Genomic DNA, 19,619 nt, shown 5'->3' with positions numbered 1-19,619 from the left:
ACCGTGCCTGGAACAGAGCAAAAGCGGCCAACCCCCTGCACAGCCCAGCTCCCTGGGGGCAGCTCCCTGGGCCCCTACCGCCCCTGAGCCGGAGCGGTGGAGCTGGCAGGAGGGCTGTGCCAGAGAGAAGCACAGTGGGGAAGCGGTGACAAAGGCACAGGGGAGGTCTGGGGAGGGCCGTGAGGCTCCCTGGGGTCTGAGAGAGCGACAGGACGCAGTATGGTTGAGGCTGTCATCCTCTGACAGACTCAGTGCCTTTCGGTGGCAAATGTCCAAAAGAAACCACGGTTTTGAATAGTCTGAGGCTCAAAACCCAGAGAACTCCTTAGAAAACACCTTTCTGTTCCTCACAGTGTAGCACAACCCCCAGTGTGACAACCACCCCTTGCAGTGAATTCCTCCGAGAAGCCCAGCTCCTCACAAGCTCCCCAGAACTGGCAGGTTAAGCGTGGGTTATTTTCACATACTTATGAGGGAAGGTGTCATCTTGGAACTGTCTCCAGGTTTGAAGCCAAGGCTTGAAGGCCTGCCCCGGGTCCTGATGCATAAAGGCCTTTTTCTCCCCAGGCTAACAGTTCCACAGGCTAGTGGGGGAAGCATGGGATTGGGCCTCGGCCCTGGGAAGTGAGATGGGAGGAGAGGACAGAAGCAGGGTCCGGGGGCTGCCCTGTAGCCGGGGCTCTGCGCGCTGCTCACCACCACTCTTCCCGCAGAGAGGACAGCTGGGGCTGAGCCATTCCCTACTTTCTCACGGGAGGGCACAGACAGACAGACAAACACCCCGGTGTCCTAGGACTCTCGTCTTCTCCCCGCCCCACCACAAGGGTTTTCCAAGATGGAAACCCTTGGTGGAACCTGCCCATTCCTAGACCGAGCTGCAAGGCTGAAGGCTGGGGCAGCGGGGATGAGATGGAATCGAGAAAAAGGGCTGTCCCAGGACAGAGTCTGACGAAGGCTTGAGGCTGGTGCGTGTGTCTGGGTTCTCACCTCAGGAGGACCTGTTCCCTCCTCTCCACCTCCCCTCCCCCAAGCCCTATTTCACATTCTTCCGCCTTTGGAACCCTCCCCCTAACCCCCGCCCCATACCTTCCTCTCAAACCTCCTGTGGCATTCAGGGTTTGGACATATCCCTACCTCTGTCTCTGTGTCACGATACAGAGATGGCGGCACCCCAAGCTCCTCCCACCAGAACCCCGCCTCTGAGGATCATCTAGAACCCTCGGTCTTGTCCACCCAGGCACACTGTCAATGCAGTGGGAAGTGCAGGACCAAGAGCAAAGTGCTGGGTGGCAAGTCTGGGGCTGTGTCCTCACCTCCCTTTACTGCGGGCCCTGCCTCCACTGCCTGCTTCCCCAGCTCCTCGCAGCACTTCGTCCCCACCCCAGTTCCAGTCTGGTGGCTTGCTTTTCCCCCCGTCTGGGAGGAAAGGGGGACTTCTTGTCAGGTTTGGGCACTGTGGCCATCCCCGCCCAGGAACCTAGGGATGGGCTTGCAGTGGAGACTTTCAGAGGCACACACCGGTCGAGAGAGATTTTTCTAGAGGGTCCAGGTAGCAGACAGATTCCACGGAGGGAAGGACCAAAGCTGCTTCCAGTGGGCCAGCCCTAGGCCCCAGAGGCACGGCTGGCCAGATTCCATGAACCACAGACCATCACGGAAAAGGCTTTTTTTTTTAAACTGTGCTTTATTTAGGGCTAAGCTGGAGAAAGCGTCATCCAATAGTTACAGAAGGTTACAAGGAGTTTTAGGGAGTTGAGTGTGAAAAGAGCAGTTGTACTGAACTGCAGCTGTTTTGTTTTTTTCGTTTTTTTTTTTTTTTTACAACATCTGGACATCCTAAAAGGAGGAGCCAAGAAAAAGAAAAAGAAAATTTTAAAAATAATAATTACCCAACAAAATAGAAAGAAAGGAAAGGCAGAAGGCCTGAGAGGAACCAGATAGATGTTCTTCTAAAGCAAAAAAGAAAAAAACATGGTAGGTCCAAGGGCCCCCCAGCCTCCAGATGAACAGGACATCAGTGAGGAGGGCATCAAGGTGGAAAGTCAAAGCAAGTCTTCCCAACGGTGCAAATAAATTATAATAAATATGTTATACTTTAAAATATATGTGTTCTTAAATAATTCAGTGTTTTTTTATGATTCTGAGTTTTTTTAAGCAATGTCTTTTTTAACTGCTCTAAAGTCATTTACCAAAGATAAATATCGTGCTTTCATTAAATAGTTTTCCTTGTTTTTTTTCTCTATCATTACAATTAAAAGTCCTACAAAATATGCAAATTTATTTACAGAAAAACAGAGCCGGCATCATTTAAACATCCCTGTTTTTCAAAATTCCTTGTAAACAGTTTCAGAAATTCTTCAAAGATTGTTTTTTTTTTTTTTCTCTCTCTTGTTTAAGGTTTTTGTGTGTGTGTGTGTTGTTTAGTTGTTTTAAGATGAAAGTTCCCAGGTCTCCCTTGCCCGGAAAGTCTCTGGAGCAAGCATGGAAGGCGAGTGAAGCAGAGGTGTCGAGGGCTTGCAGAGAGCGGGCGAGTGCGCGCAGCTCCCGGAGCAAAGCGAGGCGAGAGCGGAGGCGGTGGCGGTGGCGGCGGTGGTGGCGGCGGGCCTTCCTGCCAGAGGCACGGCCTCCACCGGAGGTGGGCAGCCAGGGGCCCACAGGTCTGCGCGGGTCCGGCCTGGCCCTCGGGGTCAACGGCGTCCAACAGCACTCGCGGGGAGAAGGGATTGATGCTCAGTCTAAACTCTACAAAAGTACAGTCCTACAACATCTGGGATTTAGCAGTAATGCTAACTTCTATAGGTTTTTTTTTTTTTTTGCTTTCCTCTAATTTTTCTTCTATTATATAGGTATTTTAAACGTCTCCTTTTTAAAATTCTGTACAACTATTATGATTTTAAGAGGGGGAAGAGTTAGAAGCATTTACAGACTTTTCACAACAATTATCTTGCCTCGTCAGTCCCTTTTTTTCCCCTCCTTTTCTCACACTTCACGGTTAATGAGTTTTCATATTTTGTTACTTTCCCCGAATATCCACCAATTTGTTCATCTTAACAGCTCCATCCAGACATATAATACAGAAAACCATATGAAAGTGTCATAGACTTGAATGACAGTAATCAAAGCGCCTCTCAAAGTATCAAAGAACTATTATCTTGCTATTTTAAAAGCATTGAAGCATTATTTTTCTTTTTTTTTTTGTTTTTTTGTTTTTTGTGTGTTTTTTTGTGTTTTTTTTTTAATTACATTTTTCATAGAATCGCTCTAAGCTGTTTCAAGAACAGCCACGAGGCAGGAAGGAGGTTCTCCTCCGTTCCCCCTCTATTTGACCTAGAGCTACACATCTGCAATAAAAAGTTTGGTCCTTTGGTCCCTAAATAGCTAAAGGAATGACAGATAGAGATGATCAGTGGCGGCCTCCCAGCCGCCCCCCTGGGGACCAGGCCCCACCAGACACACCGCTTGCCCCAGCCTGCCTCAGGCGCCCATGGGCTGGAAAAGCCCCAGGGATCGGGAAGCAGCGGCCCTTCCCAGTTCCCAGCCCTGCAGCCTCCCAACCTTGTCTCAAGTTATTTTGTTTTAAAGTTGCCTTTTTTTTTTCTCGTTTTTCTTCATCTTCTTCTTCTTTATGTCATATATATTTTTCCCCCAAACACGTGCCCTCTGAACTCCACAGACGCTATACTTTCCTTGAAGAAATGTGACAGTCACAGAGAGTGTCTGGAGTCTTCAGCTTGATTGATATTGGCTGATATGTCAAAGGTGTCATCCAACAGTTCTCATTTATAAATATATATATAGAGAGGTTTGTTTTTTAATGTAGCCCGTTCAGCATCCTGCCCTAAAATGAAGAAAATCAGGGCTGATTAAGCCAAGAGAGGAAACACAAAATGCATCCAAACACCAAAAGGAACCTGCCTCGGGGGTTAGGGCGGGAGCTCTGGGGGACAGCGGGAGAGGGGGAAGAGACCAGTATGAGAATTAGTCATGATCATGATACATTAAAAAAGAAATCGACTCTTCTATTCAGAGTAAGAAACCACTGGGAGGTCTAGTGGTGATGGTTGTAGCTGAGGTTTGGTTGTTGGGAGAGGGTTTTTGATTTGGGTTCCTTTAGAGTTCTGGATTGGGGGACGGCTAGATCTAATGGAAGAATTTGGGACTGTGGGATATGAATTCATCATTAAACTGATCTCTAAGGGATCTAGCCCAGATACAATATGTATACAGAAGCCTAGCAAACAAGATAGCAAAAATCTAGCAGCCCAGCCCACTTCCCCCCAAGATCCGTGACATGCATTTTGCAGAATTCTTGCCCAGTTTCCAAGCCAACCACCTCTTTCCCAAGGTCACTATTTGCGAGGCTATGTATATATATGTATATCTGGATATATGTGTAGAATATATTCACCTGCACATATGTGGATATACATGGATATGTGTGTATGTATATGCATAGATACACACATACACACACACACACACACATAATATTTTTCTCATACATGCCAGGGAATTTAGAGGAAATTCAGCACTTCGAGGAAGTGGATGGGGAGAACCTAAAATAAGTTAGAACGGATTTAATCATCAAAGTTAAATTAACTCAGACAATTCTTGATTTTGTTTTGAATGGTGGCTTTTTGGTGTTTTGTTTTGCATTTCAAGGAAAAAAAATCATGATCCGACTAGAATCAGAAGGAAAATGCTTAATCATTGTGAATTAACAAATGAGACTCGTCTCCATTCTAGCAAGCAGCTTCCACTTATACATGGGGGTGACTGGTTACATCAAGAGAGTTAGAACTTCAAAGCCCCCAGTTGAGGGGACAACGTCATGCGTATATCAATCCATGCTGGCAGGTTTTTCACACTGTTGATTCAACAAACAGCAAACCGTACACAGCAATCTAAACAATTACAACACCAAATAAAATAATAATAAAATTAAAAAACACTTGTCAAGGACCCTTTTTCAGTTGTAAACAAAAAGGTGCATTTTGCTTTTGTCAGTACTGTTTTTTCCAAACCAACCAAAGAGCCCTCCCAACTCCCAGGCCCCCACCTCCCTCCCCACATTTAATTTAGCAGAAGTGGCTACAATACAAACCTTACAATTGCTACCGGGCTCTCTCTCAGAGGCCCCGGGCTTTGAACTCTAGTTTTTTGGTTTAGAATTTTTTTTTTTTATTATTCTGTTACTGTAGAGATTTTGTTTTTGTTTTTTTCTTTTTGTTTTTCCTTTTGAAGTGAGATTTAAAATAGCCTAACTGGAAAAAGACCAGACCTAGGAAAGTGTCAATTGAAAAAGGCCCCCAAATTTCTAGAAAAAAATAAAATCACAATATTTTCAAGTGCAAGTAAATCAACCACGCATAGATACTTTTAAGATGTTTTCCTCATTTTTAAGAAAAAAAATAATGGTTTGCACAGTTAAATGATCCCATGTCTGATAATTCGGGAATTCATCTTTATTTTTACTATTTTTTTGTTCTTTTGTTTTTTTTCTCTATGTGACATCTAGAGAAGCATAAAAAACGCTGAACAAGAAAAACCAAACAACAGAAAGTAAAACCACTGCAAGCACCAAGAACAAAACGAAAATGAGCACAGCAAAAAAGATTGTGGCAGCACAAAAGTCAAGAAAATGCACGTGTGATCATGACTGGCCAATCATCAACTGATACAACATCCAAGAAAAACGCTCCAATCACAGCACCTCCACGAAACTTGACGGCAATTGTCATGCAACCGATTCTTAGCCTTGTTACATGACGCCATCATGTCACACTGTGAACTTTGAGTTGATTTGAACTTACGGATGGGGGACTGTTTTCTCCACTCTCATGTGATTACGTGAACTTTATTCCTAGCTCAGCGCGAGACTGTGGTGGATTTGACTGGCCCTGGTTGGGTTGTTGGAATTTGATTGAATGACAAAAGAAGAAAAGATTTATATATATATTTATATATGTAGAGAGAGAGAGAAAGAGAGAGAGGACAAGAGAGTGTGGGCAAGGGGGGAGGAGGAGGAGGGGTGGGTTGGGTCGGGGAGTGTTGGGGGGTGGGACAGGGAGAGTCGGGTTGAGGGTGAAGAAGGGCAAGGAAAAAGTTAAAACAAAATTAAAAGGAAAAATATTTATACAGCACCAGACCACAGCATCAATCTAAAAGCTCTAATGAGAGAACAGCAGTCAAATCATAAGAAAACTGAAAAAAACTCAAAGGATGGAGGAAGCCGGCAGACAAACAACATGGGCACGTCAACACACACACACTCACGCACACACACACGCACACACGGTTGTTTGTGCAGACACGTGATACACCGTGAACAGTAGCAGAACCTCACACAGGGCCACTAAGGGCATCCATCATGCGCTGGGAAGAGGAGGGAGGGTGTAGGCAGTTTGGTGAGGGGGCCAGAAAAAAATAAAACAGCCCCTCAAACCACCTTGGCCGGCAAGCAGATCAGGGAGCACGCTCCCTGCCTCTGACCACCCTTGATTCTTTCTCTCTCCCCCAGGTGCCGAGCTCTCCTCGCCTCCCCGGCCCTCTGTGGATTCAGCCTGTGGACCAGCAGGGGGAGCCTGACAGGGTGGCCCCGATTTGCCGGTGGGTCAGAGGCTGATTAAGGCGACTGCTGTAGCCATGGGGTCCATCCACGAAACACCCTGCTGCCCAGTACAGTCAACGCAGACAGCAACTCAGCCCTCCCGCCCTGTCCTGTCCCGCCGTGGTCGCCATCCCCAGAGAACGGCGTCTCCACTAAAAGAGCACCCACTGCATGAGGTCGTGAGCCTCTCCCCATCCACTCTGCCTCAACCCTCTTTCCTCAGAACCTTCAGAAAATGAACACCTGTAGTTCTGAGATTTAGAGTAAATCACATCAACGCTCTCAGAATTCTACAGACACATCCTGGCACAACTGATTTTATTTCATGATCGCCTTACTCTCTCTGCTTTGCTCTCAAGGTGGCCCACGTGGCCAAAGCAAGGCTGCTTCCTGGCACGTGAAGCCTTTAGACGGCTCTGCAGCTCTGACCCAGGAAATGGACACGTGGAAGACTGGGGTGCCCTGCAGGGCTGGTCATACGCCAACAGGAGACTCCACTGGAGAGGGGCGGGCTATGGCCCTGTTTCCCCAGTCTCTGCTGCTGTCACTTGTGCCCTGCTGCCCTCCCCCACTCCACCTCCCCCTTCTCCATTCCTTCATACCCTATACCCCTCCACATACAGCTTTCTAGACTGACTCATCTCACAAGCCCCGACCTGCCTTCTTCACTGATGGCGCCCTAACTGGTGGAGGCTGAGCTCCCTTCTCTGTCAAGCATTATCCAATTATTCCGTTTTGAGTTGTCTTGAGCACGCTTCACCATTTGGGGTCCTCTGCCCCCACCCAGGGCGCTGGGGGCCCCCAGCCCTATGCCCTCCTCACGGTTACCCCTGAGCTCACTTCCCAGTCCCTGCTCCCCTGCAGCACCCAGGTCTGTGCACCAGGCTTGCAGAGTCTGCAGGGGTTTCCGATGCACCAGGCTTCTACACGCAGCGGCTTCCACTCTCAGCTTTGTGTTTTCCTTCAGGGAGTGTGGAAGGGAAGCCTGAGATCATGACATGTCACTGTGGATAAGATGCAAAACAGCTGAGAGGTGACTATTTTAAGCCTGAACCCCGCCTCCAGCTCTGCCTTCTCAGAAGAGCCCCCCGCCCCTCTTCCTCCACAGAGCCCTGCCCTGCCTGCCCGTCCTGCTCTTCCCACAGCAGATCTCCCTCACCAAGACCAGGGCCCATCAAGGCCCGCCTGCATCTCCAGCCCCTCCAGAAAGAAAGCCCTTAGACCCACCACCCAGGAGAGCCAACTGGCAGGCCCTTGGGGTGGGAGAAGAGGCCTAAGAACTGAGGAGGGGGGAATTCCCCAGCGGCCCAGTGGTTAGGACTGTGCCCTCACTGCTGATGGCCTGGGTTCAATCTCTGGCGGGGGAACTAGGATCCCGAAAGCCTCACGGCGTGGAGGGCAGCGCCGTCAGGTGTCAGCCACGGGAACCCAGGGACACCTGCACCCAGTCCTGGGACGCCCACTCCTCCCCACCCCACTGTGCTCCTTTGCCGGCTGCCAGCTTTCCTCCAGCCACCCTTCAGTGTCTGGCACTGCCCAGTGCTGGGGATTCAAGCCTGAATATCACACAGCCCCTCCCCAAATCTCCATCTAGGGAACCTTCTCGTACACACTCATCTCTCACACACACTTGGCCCCCAGCACACAAACACTCTCTTAAACTCGCTCAGCCGCTAAGGAGGCTCCCTGGGGTCCTACCCATGCACTACTGACCACTTTCTTCATTAGGGAGCAGTGACCCCTGCCTGGCCACCCTCTGGAAGAGCCTCTCCGAACACAGCCCTAGAGGTGGCAGCAGAGTCACTGACCGGCACAGGGGAGCTTGAATCAGGACTGGGAAGCCCCACCTCATGACCTGGGTGAGGAAATTATGGTCAAGCTGAGCCAATTCAGATGCCAGGTCCTAAACACAGCTGGCCTCTAGCCAGAGAAGGCCCAGGCCCAAAGCCACAGCCCAGCACTGGGCAGGTCTGACCCGAAGCACCCGTGCCTGCAAAGCTCAGGGCAGACGCTGTGCAGAAGCACACTCAGAACCAAAGCCCAGGGGCCAGAAGAAACGGGGCTCCCAGGGAGTCAGACACGCCACTCAGAGGGCTCTCCCTCCAAAGAGCCGGATGCCTGCGCACCCGCCCTCAGCTTGGGCCCAGAGGTGGAACAAGGGACTTGGGTGTCTGCCTGGCCCTGGCCACGTTCGTGTTTCTGCCCACTTTCCCTGCCTTTGTTTCCTTCCTCTTAGTTTCCCCGTAAAGATTTCTGGGAGAAACTCCCATCTTAGCGCAAGATGGGGGGCAGGGGCAGCAATGAAGCCAGGAACCCACACTCCCATCCATCAGGCTGCGCAGACCCCACCCTACCCAGGCCTCATTTTATGGAACCAAAGCCCAACCACACGCCCCCTCCCCACGGCTGCCCTGCCAGGGGCCCCCTCCTTCCCCAGAACCCCCTCACTCCAGTTCTGACCTGGCCACCTATTTGCCTTCTCTCTTTACCACTGGCCCTGAGACCACCGTCCCCGTGCCTCTTCACACCTAACTATGGCCCCTCCCGCCCTTCTGAGCAACTAGGACTCATCATCTGTAAACAGCCTTTGCTGGCCTCTAAAATCATGCAGTTTTTAAGTTGCTCTTGCGTGCTGTTTCCTCCCTCCCGTACTGGCAGCAGCCACCGCCCACTGCGCTCCCCGAGCCTGGCCCTATGGCACCTGCCTTCTGTTACAGCCTCTCACAGTCTTGGGTTGGGAACCTGAATGCACCGTTTGTTAAAATCCTGTGAATGGAGCTGAAAGGTCAACTTTACTGTAGGAGCTACGCGAGCTCACAGTTTTTTAGAAGACTGCCTAGTGCAGGGCTAGTCAGATGGCTGACCCCAGAGAAATGAGATGTCCTGATGTGTCCCCTCTGATATTCAGGACACTCTGGGGTAGGAGGGGTGGGGTGAAGATAGCAGAGTGGGGTTTATCCATCTCCTTACTTGAAGGGGTTAAGAGCTCAGCCTCTGGAAGTAACCACCCCCCCCTTCAATCATGACTCTACTGCTCAGTAACTGATTAGCAAGTGACTTAATCTGTCTGTGTTCCATCTATAAAATGGGAATAATAACACTACCTACCTTATAGGCAGCTACAAGTATACAGTTATGTCTTAGAGTTGTCACCTACAAGAACTGTCTCTTGCGTGGTAAGCGCAGTGTGAAAGTCTGTGGTTCTCATCTTTCTGGCCTTTGTATTCCCTGGTGGTTCTCATCTTTCTGGCCTTTGTATTCCCTGGTGGAAGAACCACTCTGCTTTTTTAGCCACCCCTCTCAAGCCCCCACCGCAATCATGACTGCTAACTGGTTCTACCCTGAGGGCCACTTCTTACCTTCTGTCCCAAACCACAAGTCTGCCGTCCTCACTCGTTCATCTGGGAATTTCTCTGATCTAGATGCTCTCTCCTTTCTTGGGGTTTTAGTTGCATCAAGGTCTAGGAGGCTAAGACAGGCTGTTTTGGGGGGAGCCACAAAACACACCCACAGGGGCCCCTCAGAATCTCAGGGCATGACACTGGAGCATGCCGCCTCCTTAAAAGTCCTCTGATGGCTCCAATGCCTGGGTTTCATCACTGAAGAAATGGAAGCCCAAGAGGGGAAGCACCTTGACCCAGGTCATGCCTTAGTGGCAGAGCTAAGCCTGTTCAAGAGAAAGTGCTCCATGTCACGAAAGGGCTGCTTTCACTGCACCGTCCCTCCCCTCCTACAGAAATGCACCCATTGGCTGGCTGCCACCGTGTCTGTGCGAGCACAGAGCTGGAAGCTCCACGTGGGCAGCACGGTGACCATGCCTCTCAGCATCCCGGCACTGAGCCAGCATCTGGCACAGGAGAGTGCCCACGCTCTGAATGAAACTGTGCGTGTGCATTTCACACAGACCAAAGACGGACAGGGGCCGGAACTGAGGAAGCATGAGAGGTGGACGCTGCTCGCTTCGCGGCGAGTAGAGCCGCAAGCACCCTCTTCGAGAGAAGGTGAGTGTGGCTGCTCCTGGGTGGATGAAGGGGGTCCTGCTGGCAGCGGCGGGATTTGAGAGGAGACTGGGAAGCTGGAGACCTCCCTCCCAAACTCCAGACTCTGACCCTCCACTCGGATGTGTAACTGTCACGTGCCTCACCCTTCTCCCAACCCCTCTCCATCTCAGACCACGACAACTCTGCTCTTCCAGTTACTCGGGCCAAAAGCCAAGCGTCATCCTTGACGCCTCTTTCTCTCACATCCCCTCTAATTCCTTACAAACAGCACCAACTCCCTCACACCACATCGACTGCTGTCGCCCTGGACTGAGCGGTCCCGGCGCTAGACCTCTGCTTTGGGCCCTACGATCTATCAACACGGCAGCCAGCGAGCCTCCTGAAATGCAAGTTAATCACCTCACTCTTCTGTGCAGAGCTCTCCAATGGCTCCCCCGCAGCCCCGCATTTCCGAGGAGAGGCCAAAGTCCATGCAATGGCTTGTGGGTCCTACACGAGGTGGCCCTCCTCACCTCTGGGATCTCCTTTTCCACTACACCCCACCGTGCTCGCTCTCCTCCAGTCACCGTGGCCTCCTGCTGGTCCTTGAACACACCACATTGCCCACACCTTGGAGCCTGTACACTGGCTGTTCCCTCGGTGCGAGGACCGAGGGAACAGCCAAACCCTGGCGTGGCTGCCTGCCTCCCCTTCTTCAAATCTTGGCTCAAATGTCACTTCCTCAACAAGGCCTTGACTACTTGATTTAACTGTAACCAACAATTCTGACACACTATATAATTTACTCTTTGATCCTATGTCCTTGTTTGTTGTCTGCCTCCCCTGCTAAGGACAAGGATTCTGATTAGTCTTACTCATGCTGAGTACCTAACAGTACCTGGCACACTGGACTGCTGAAGCAGCGGAGGCCTGGGCAGCCTGGCCCTGAACTGTGAACGAGCTGGGACGGCAGGAGCGCACCTCACTGGGAGAAACCAGGCTGGGGGTGGACTTTTGATGGCCAGGCACATCTCCTCCCTCCCCCCTTCCCCAGGAAGCTGCTTCACCCAGGGGAGCACGTGGCCTGGAAGAGGAGTGGCCGACTGTGCCTTCAGCTGTAAGGCAGGACCCAGACAGAGAAGGGAAAGGTGACACCTGCCCACTCATCATGGCCTCTGTAAAGAGGGCAGGGTAAGTGGCCCCAGTCCCATACCATCACCCTCCTCAGCTTCTGTCCCATCCTGTTTTGTTTTTTGGTAAAGTTCCCTTTGAAAAGTCCTGTCCCTCCTCTCCAGACTGAGCTGCGGGGAACTGAAGGGGTGAAGGGGTCAAGTGTCTAAAAGCCACCAGCCCTTCAGGCAAGAGAGCTGGGGAGGGGAGAGCCAGGGAGTCTGGGAGAAGGTCCCAGCACAGGCCTACAGCTCCCCACAGGGGCTATTCCTCCCCCAAACTCTCCCAGCCCTGAGCTTGCCATCTGCTCACCCCAGGGTTTTCTGGCAAACGAAATTGCCGGTGTAGACCTTCTCAGACCGGTTCCCTCACTCCTGCTCCTCTTGGCTCTGCGGCAGGGGGATGGTCATACCCATTTCTGACGGGGTAACCACAGCTCTGCGCCTGCCCCCTAGGCACCGGGCAAGGAGCAGGTCGAGCCGGGCGCAGCGGATCCAAGGCACAGCGAGGCTCCGTCCGGCCCACAGAGGCCAGGGGAGGCGGCGGGTCCGTCCGGTATCAACCTCCCCAACCCCCCGTCCCCGCGCCCCGGCCGACCCCGGTTACCTGTGCGAGTCCTGGTCTCCCCCGGGGGACGCTCCCGCCTGCACTCAGTACGGGCGATTGGCGTCTTTGGGCCGCTTCAGCTGCACCTTGAGCCTCTTCATGCCGATCTGGAAGCCGTTCATGGCCTGGATGGCGGTCTGCGCGCTGGCCGGGTTGTCGAAGCTCACGAAGCCTGGCGAGACACGAGGGACGAGGGCCTGGGTTTCCACGGGGCCGCCCCGGCCGGGAGGGGGCGGGTGCGGAGAAGGTCCATGTGGGCCGAGGATGGGGCGGGGCGGGGCGGGGCGGGGCGGGCGGCGGTGTCTCCCCGCTCCCGCCGCGCCTCCGGGCGGGGGCGGGGCTCAAGGCTCCTCCCCCTCGGGGCCCCGCCCCCGTCCCGGCCTAGTGCCCCCCACAGCCCGCGTGCCTGCGGCCCCTCCCGCGGCGGGCGCTGCCGAGGCTCCCGGCTCCCCGATCCGCGCGGCCCCGGGCCGGGCCGCCCCCGCTCCACCTCGGCTCTGGGCGGCGCCGCTGTCCCGCACGCCCTCTCCCCCAGGCGGGGCGCCCGCGGCGCGGCGGGGCTCGGAGAGGCGCCCGCCCCCCACCCGCGCCGGCCCCGGCACCTCAGCCCCTGCCTGCGGTGGGAGAGGGCGGACACACCTGCGGGTGGAGGAGTTTATTGGACACTGTCCTCCCTGACAGGAGGGGGCCTGGCAGCGGGAGGGCACGGGGTGCCGGCCTAGGGAGAGAGAGGAGTGCGAGGGGAGGGAGGGGAGGCGCCACGGAGCGAACTTCGCCGCCGCCCATTCCGGCCGCCCCCCTCGCGAGCGCCGCCCGGCCGCGGGGCGGGGCAGGGCAGAGGCAGGGTCCCCGCCGCCCCTCCTCCCGCTCCGTCCCTGCCGAGGCTGCCCCCAGCCAGGCTCCCGGTGGCCACCGGGGCCAGTCCACACCGGCTCACATTAACCCGCCACCTTGCTTCCAGGGGCCGTCTTCACCATCCTTTTATTTAGTACAACTCCACCCTGGGAGCAGGGGCTCTTGCCCCGGACTAAGCACGCGCCCACTGATGTGTCCCCTGTGAATCCCTCGAAACACTAATGATGGTATAACAATAATAGTACAAATTGACCCTATTAGCGAAAGTTAGCTGAGCACCTTCTCCGTGTACTAAAGACTGGAAACGTGCTTTTCACGTGTTCACTCCTCCCAACATCCCAGGACAGGATATAGAACCATCCATGGCTCCCAGTCACCTTTTGAAACAAGCAGTTCCCAGGTGGGAATGGATTAGGTTCCCAAAGCTGATTTAGAAGTCACCTTTTGGAACTTCGAATGCATCTCCTTATAGACTACACTACATCAGCATTTCCCAAAAATGGCCCTAAAAGGTGCTCCCTGAGAAAGGGCCTTCGGTGGTCAAGCAAGTTTACAGCCAGGCCCCTCTGGGACAGTTCACGGCACATTAACAAATAAAAACATCCCTCTCCCACCCCAACTTCTCTCTTCTTTATGGCTTTCTTTAACCTAGTATTTCCTGGAATTTGACTTTAGAGGCCTTTTCTCCTGTAAAACGGACTTAGATCCTGCAAAATATATGAAACTAAGCTTGGCGAAGTTCCCAGGCCATTCTGCAAATGCGCTTCACTTGGGGTGCTCGTCTCCAAATGGCCATTAGATACATAAGGGAGAGGTGTACAGACTCCGTTGAAGTAGAAAGCTGCTTTCTTGGTTAATCGTCTGTGGTACCTTGGGCCTGCCTGTGACCCCTCCCTTACTCGCCCCGTGTGGTGGCCCTTTTAGCTCCGCCCCAGACACTGCCTCCACAGGCCTCTTTTCTCTTTCTCCTTCCTGCATTTGTGTGCATTTTCTCTTGAGGCCATGTGTCATCAAAGATGGGGAGGGGTGTGTGTACACGCATGTGAGTGTACTCAAGAGTGGCAGCATGTGAGCTCGAATGAGACTGGTCAGAGATGGGCCCAGGGCAACATAACCAGCATCTATGTATTATGTATTAATCTATGTGCGAAAACACATAGGAAAGATTTCTGATTATCCGTAGTTGGAAATCAATGTGAGTCATCTTTCCACCTCCCCCTCTCATGCCCTCCTGGCCCATCCCTTCCCCACCAACTTCTCTGACTGATGACTAAATCAAGCTGTCAGCAGAGCAGTTTTCAAATGTGTGAATGGTGCATCTGTTATACTGCTCTCCCCCAGACTAAAGAGGGTGGGCAAACTAAAAGCCTCTCTTCCTCCTGGGACAAGATAGCCGAACTGTGGGTGACAGTTCCCCCCCACAAAAGAACAAATATGAGCAAAGTGGGGAAGAGATGGGAGAAAGATAAAATCGGCTGGAGATGCTGTCTAGGGTGGAGGCGTAAAGGGAGAGAGAGGGTCCTGGAGGAGGGAAGAAGCCCAGCCTTCAGGTTGAGTTTCTGGAAGCCTGGGGGTTGGGAAGGATTCCGGGCTCAAGGAACTTTTCTTCCTGAACTAGTTTTGTTAACTGGCTAGCAGTCAGGGCAAGGAGCGTCTCCCCTGCTGGCCCCCCCCGCCCCTCGGCAAGGCTCTAGGCACCATCTCCCATGTTCACGGTTTCCAGGGCTGTGTCCCTTCTCCCAGAGCCCCCTGCCCCATTCCTCCCACTCCCAAGAAGGTTCCTGCCTTCCAGACCGTGGGAGGCTGTGCAGGTAGGATGCCCTCCTGGTGGCCCTCCAGCCCATCTTCCAATGCAGAAACCATCTGTGCTGCACATATGGTCACGACGGCCTCTGAAAGATTCTGTTTATGCTTATAAAGAGCAAGCGGGGCCTTTAAGGAGTTCACTTTAACAGAGGACCACGTGTGCAGAAAAATGGCCCTTCCTTTGGGGAATAAAGGGGACCCTAGCACCTCCTGAGGGTCCACTCTGGCCAGGTCCCTCACATGGACCATCTCATGTGACCTTCACAGCATCACTGAGAGCTGACTGCTGAAATCCCCATTCCACAAATAAGGACACTGAGGCCCAGAGAGTAAACTTGCCCATGAGTGCGTGCTGGGGACAGCTGCACAGGCTCGGCAGCCAGAGCGAGGGAGGGAACCCAAGAGGTTGAAGGAGGAGCCACTGGGCCCGCCAGCTTGGTGGGAGCCTGTCCTCTCTCAAGGCCAGTGGATGTTCAGCGCTAGACGTTTGTCCAGGAAGAGAGGAAAGAGCCAGAGTAGAGGTAGGTGGGGGTGGACTCCCAGAAGCAGCCGGGCCAAAGTCTTTGCTGGAGAACTTGAAGGAGCTAATGGCAAGGGTAGTCCGGGGCTGACTGCAGGGAGTCAGACGCGCTCCAGCCCGGGGACCCAGCATGTTCTGGGCTCTTCACAGTTTTCTTCTGATTTATGGAACATCTGAGGCTTACTTAGAGAGCAAAAGCAGCTCATCTCCAGTTTGTCGTTTTTACATACATAATGTAATTCGTCAGAAGAAACAGCAAACAGTGGAGGGGTGCAAACTGGTCTTTTCCTTTTGCCTTGTTTTCCCATCCCCCAGAGAAATGAGCTGCTGGGGCAACTCTGTGCCACTGAAATGCCACAGATTTTCAGTGGCAGCTGCCAGAGGGGAAAGGACAATGTGCAAAGATCTTGACTGCCTTGGGGAACATGCTTTCCACCCTGAAGCCCTTTGGGTCCTGGAAAGCTGGTCTCCAAACTGGAATCTCCTTAACATGTGCTTCCTGGTGCTTCTGCATTTTTGTACCTTCTCCCCTTCCCCACTCCCAAGGGGGGGACCCAGGTTCCCTGGCCAAAGCAGGATCCTATTCTGTCCTCACAGCCCCAGAATCTGGGGGTCAACCTGGAGATTCTGAGCTTCTGGCTGACTCAGGTCTGGGGACTGGACTCCTCAATCCTTGGGGAATCATGAGTGCGTCTGGCCCCAGAAAGAAGCTCCCATGGAGGCAGAAGAGGTGGGAGAGGGGCTAAGGAGGAGAGGAGTGGAGAGGTGTGGGGATGAGGTGGGTTTCCAGGAGGTTGGAAGCAAACTGAAACTCAGGATGCCCAGTTGAGTTGGAATTTCAGATAAACAATGAATTACTTTTTTAGTATAAGTATATCCCCAATATTGCATGGGACATATTACACGTAATATTTGGAATATACATATGCTAAAAATGTATCCATTGTTTATCCAAAATTCTGATTTAACCAGGCATCCTGTGTTTTATATGACAACCATACTCCTAGATCCTCCCAAGTCCTCTGTCTCCTATCTAACACCCTGCCCAGGAGAATTTACCAGAAGTATCTTCATCCTGTTACTCTCACCATCTTCCACTACCTACCACACCACATGAAGCATCTTCACCTGAATGGTTGAAACCCTCCCCAGCACAGGCCCGCCCTCACAGCTGGTCTCCCCTGAACCCTCCTTTCTCCCCAAAGCCTCCTGCTTCCTCATTCACTGACCTTTGACTCTTCTTATCCCAGCCCCCATGCCCTCATCCATTCTATTCCCGCTGCCTGGAATTTCCTCCCCTTCCTTTTTGTCTGTTTGCCTCCACCTGCCTTTCTCCTTCCTCCATTACTTGGTGCCTCGCAGATTTCACTGCTGTTGAATAGATGTGATTTTCATCTAAGCTCAGACCTGAGGCTTCCCGAGGGCAGGAACCAGTTTCCTCTTCCTGATTCCTCAACAATTTGGCTCTGGTGGCCTGAGGGGGTGGGTAGGGGGAGGAGGGTTCATTGGATGGCAAGAGGGGAGCAAAGAGCAGGGTAGACAGAGAAGGGGGGCAGGGGCAGGACAGAGAGATGGACAGAGGAGGCCAAGGGGCCGGCAGGGTAGGGGCCTCGGCTGGGCGGACCTCCCACCCCAAGGATCATGCTTGGCTTTTACCCCGGGGCCACTGTGACCTTGAGAGGAGAGGGGCGCTGGGAGAATGGGTGTTGCCAGGCTCTGCTCCCTGCCCTTCCACCCCTGCCCAAGGTGGGTCCCTTCCCCTTCTCAGTCGTTGGGAATGGAACTTTTCGCCTGGGAGGAGAGACTATCTCTTGGACCAGGACAGGAGGTAGGGGGGCTGGATGGGGCGGGGGGGTGGGCAGAGAAAGCCAAGAAGCGAAAAGAACAGAAGAGAGAAGAGGGGTGAGAGGTGGAGGCTGGAGGCCGGGCACAGGGAGCACTTGGGGGTGGGGGCCGATGTGAAGGAGCAGGTTAAACGCAGTCGGACACCGGTAAATTGGTGCAAGCACCACCCTGTCCTAGGTGAAGTTGGTTTGTTATCTTTACCCACCAAAGCATTTACTTTGGTTAGTCGCCCGATCCACAAACACTTTCGAGGAGATGACATTACCGAAAGGGAGGAACATCTGCATCAGCTCAGCGTCCCCAAACTCCTGGGGCAGATGGTAGATGAACAGGTTACAGCCCTCGGGCCCTGCGGTGAGGGGGGGGGGGGCGGGGGAGGAGGGATGGCGGGGTGGGGGAAGAGAGAGACAGAGGAGAGGTGAGCGAGTTAGGCAGCGGCAGCAGGGAGGGGTGGGGGCGAGGTTAGGAGGGGGAGTCTCATTCAAGATCCAAAAGTGGCCACGGAAAAGGGGGGGCTGCTGAGCCCCGGGTCTGAACTCTGGTCTCCGCTCTGCCCTTGGCAAGTCACTGAACCTCTCTGCGCCTCAGTGACCGTTTCTGCAAAATGGATCCATAACAGGGTGCCTTGCAACTCTAGGGCTCCAGGGGTGGAGTCAACCAGTGAATGGGGTGAACATGCCAAGGCCTGATCAGTCATGGAGGGGAGATGCTGAGAAGAGACAGGGGTAGGGAGACCTGCCGGGCCCCTGCTCAGGGGACGTCGGAGGGAACTGCCCTGGGGCAGTCGTGCCTGTGGCGCTGGGGCCTCTGGAAGCCTCACTTCAGCCCCCACAGGCAGGACTCTGGGGCCTGGAATCCCCATCCTCCTAGTGGACAGCAGCCACTGCTTTCCATCTGGTCCCCAACGGCCCTACCCTCTGCTGCCCCGAACCTTAAAGTCAGCCCTGATCTTGGAGGTGGAAACCAAGGTTGATCCCACCTCCTCCAGCAAGCTAGGTGAGCAGAAGGGGCTTCACTGCAAGGATCCGTGATGAGATACCCACAAGCCAGGGTACCATGAGCCTTATGGTATAAAAGGCTTCCCGTTTCATTACAGCAGTAACAGCCCTGCCACTTCTGTAGCATGAATTACATGCCAGGCTGCTCTACACACTTTACTTGAATGTTAATTCACTTAATCCTTACAGCAGCCCTGAGGCTGTTGTCATTCCCACTTCACAGAAGAGAAAACTGAAGCCAGAGAAGTTAAGTCACCTGCCAAGTCACATAGCTAGTAGGCAATGGAGCCAGGATATGAACCCAGACCCAGGCTGTCTGCCTCCATAGTCTGTGCCCTCCTCTCTCTCTACCTACCTATCATTCATCTCAGTGCCCCAGAAACCCTGAACCCCGCTGACGTCTTTGGATTTCTGAAATTTGCAGATAGCTAAAGACTCACATGTTTCTTTTTAAATGACCAAAATGCTCAATTTTAACTCTTTGAATGGGAAATCTCTCCAAGCTCCTACGTTTTTTTCCTGCCATCTAAAATAGAGTATGCCACAGATAACCTTTTAAAGTGTGGACATTTCAATGTTTGTTTCCAGCCTATGGAGGACATGCAGAGGAAACAGCTGCACTTGCTAAGAGTTGGATAAGAACGAGGTTCTGATCAGAGGCTGGTAGAAACTAGGCAGGATCTTAAAAGTGAAGACTGTAAGGCACCGACGTGGGCTGCCGTGTGGCTTTCACAGCCAGCACCCTGGTTCTCTGGGACGCGTGAGGCTGCCAGATAACCTGGTTCTGGAGCAAATCATCAGCTCTGGAATCTCTCCGCCCTTCTCTTCCTCTCCTCTCCCCTCCTGCTCTCCTAACTTCCTTCCTCCATCTATCTGCACCCCCTTGAGGTTCAGAGCTGACAGCTAAGAGTCCTCTGACCACCAAAGCCTCCCTCTGAACCAATGACCTCCTCGGCCCTGGTCCCTGCCCTGCACCATCTGCCCATCCCCGGCCTCCGGCTTCCCCTCCCTGGACTGCTGGCTCTGCCAGCTGACGGCGCTTTCAGAACCGGCGCAAGCGAGCTCCTTCACCCACTGCCAGGGGTCCCAGGGCCGGACTCCCCAAGCTCTAGTGGCCCTGCCCCCACCCCCTCCCCTCCAACCGTGGCACGTTCTCACTGGTTCACACTCTGTGAATGTGTCCCTTGATGGTCCCCAGCTAGATGTGAGTCCCCTTGCAGCAGGAACCA

At 53.2% G+C, this 19,619-nt stretch overlaps 1 protein-coding gene across 50 annotated transcripts in view; it reads right to left on the bottom strand.

Moving 5' to 3' along the window:
- Positions 1-1,687: 1,687 nt before the first annotated feature.
- CELF4 (CUGBP Elav-like family member 4) overlaps positions 1,688-19,619 on the bottom strand; it is a 299,708-nt gene continuing 281,776 nt past the window's right edge. For 16 of the 50 annotated variants that reach the window (XM_057526873.1, XM_057526872.1, XM_057526876.1 and 13 more), the window contains exons 11-13: positions 17,658-17,741; positions 12,367-12,538; positions 1,688-3,838 (exon numbers count right to left, since the gene is read on the bottom strand). In XM_057526873.1, coding sequence (XP_057382856.1) covers positions 12,411-12,538; positions 17,658-17,741 — 212 coding nt within the window. In that variant the 3' untranslated portion in view covers positions 1,688-3,838; positions 12,367-12,410. Of the gene's footprint in view, positions 3,839-5,813; positions 5,901-12,366; positions 12,539-13,005; positions 13,085-17,597; positions 17,742-19,619 lie in introns of those variants that run through there. The other 34 variants (XM_057526887.1, XM_057526885.1, XM_057526888.1 and 31 more) reach the window with 5 other exon arrangements.

Source organism: Balaenoptera acutorostrata, chromosome 13, assembly GCF_949987535.1.
Source record: "Balaenoptera acutorostrata chromosome 13, mBalAcu1.1, whole genome shotgun sequence".
NCBI classification, from domain to species: Eukaryota; Metazoa; Chordata; class Mammalia; order Artiodactyla; family Balaenopteridae; genus Balaenoptera; species Balaenoptera acutorostrata.
The sequence above is the reverse complement of the archived record's forward strand: the minus strand, read 5'-3'. Positions and strand labels throughout refer to the sequence as shown.